General features: G+C 37.2%; 1 protein-coding gene across 1 annotated transcript; it reads left to right on the top strand.

Moving 5' to 3' along the window:
* The first annotated feature begins 307 nt into the window (after positions 1–307).
* LOC136066973 (secreted RxLR effector protein 161-like) lies at positions 308–877 on the top strand. The gene has a single exon (XM_065772107.1). The coding sequence runs from the start codon at positions 308–310 to the stop codon at positions 875–877; it is 570 nt and encodes a 189-aa protein (XP_065628179.1).
* Positions 878–1,347: the final 470 nt, after the last annotated feature.

The following is a 1,347-nucleotide window of genomic DNA, read 5'->3' as shown; positions in this document are numbered from 1 at the left end:
ATGCAAGTCGCAAAGGTCCATTTATGGACTTAAGCAAGCATCTAGGTCATGGAACATCAGATTTGATCAAGCAATCAAGACATTTGGTTTTGAACAAAATCTTGATGAACCATGTGTGTACAAAAGACATCAAGATAAAGTAATAATGTTCCTAGTGCTTTATGTTGATGATATTCTACTCATTGGAAATGATGTAGGGGTAATGTCATCGGTAAAGGTTTAGTTGTCAAGCCAATTTGATATGAAGGACTTGGGTGAGGCTAACTTTATTCTAGGGATCAAGTTTTGGCGAGATCGTAGGAATAAAATGTTAGGCTTATCACAAGCTGGATATATAGATAAGGTTCTAGAACGGTTTAGCATGCAAAACTCCAAGAAAGGATTGCTTCCTTTCAAACATGGAGTTCCTTTGTCTGATGACCAAAGGCCTAAGACTCAAGAGGAAGAAAATATGATGAGACAAGTTCCTTATGCTTCTACAGTAGGAAGTCTCATGTATGCCATGCTTTGTACTAGACCAAATATCTGCTATTCAGTAGGCATGGTCAGCCGATATCAATCAAATCCAGGGCCAAAACATTGGCAAGCTGTAAAGCATATTCTCAAGTATCTACGAAGAACGAGAGACTATATGCTTGTTTACTGTTGTGAGGATTTGATTCCCATTGGCTATACAGATTCAGATTTTCAATCTAATCTAGATTTCAGAAAATCCACTTCAGGATGTGTTTTCACCTTGGGAGGTGGAGCCATTAGTTGGCAGAGTATTAAGCAATTTGTATTGCAGACTCCACCATGGAGGCAAAATATGTTGCTGCTTGTGAAGCAGCAAAGGAAGCTGTATGGCTCAAGAAGTTCCTTTCTGACCATGGTGTAATAAGAATGGAGCAAGTTCCAATCACATTGTTTTGTGATAACAGTGGAGCAATTGCACAATCTAAAGATCCAAGGAATCATAAGAAAGGAAAGCACATTGAGAGGAAATACCATATCATTCGAGATATTGTTGCTCGTGGAGATGTGGTGGTAGCAAAGATTGAAAGTGCAAATAATCTAGCAGATCCATTTACTAAAGCTTTGCCTCAAAGGACTTTCGAGTCACATTTGGAGAGAATGGGAGTTAGATTAGTGCACAATAGTCTTTAGGGCAAGTGGGAGATTGTTAGAATTAGTGCCCTTAAATCCTATTGTATGATGCTATGTATGATATTAAGTTTGACATTGTGTATGACATTATGTATGACTTAATATTGTGTTTAATGAATTTGTTTTATTATTATCTGAAATAATGGAACATGAATATTCGGACATTATCATATAGTCCATGAGATGCATAGTATGTGATTT

The sequence above is a fragment of the Quercus suber genome, unplaced genomic scaffold, assembly GCF_002906115.3.
Source record: "Quercus suber isolate HL8 unplaced genomic scaffold, Cork oak 2.0 scaffold_53, whole genome shotgun sequence".
Lineage (NCBI taxonomy): Eukaryota > Viridiplantae > Streptophyta > Magnoliopsida > Fagales > Fagaceae > Quercus > Quercus suber.
The sequence above is the reverse complement of the archived record's forward strand: the minus strand, read 5'-3'. Positions and strand labels throughout refer to the sequence as shown.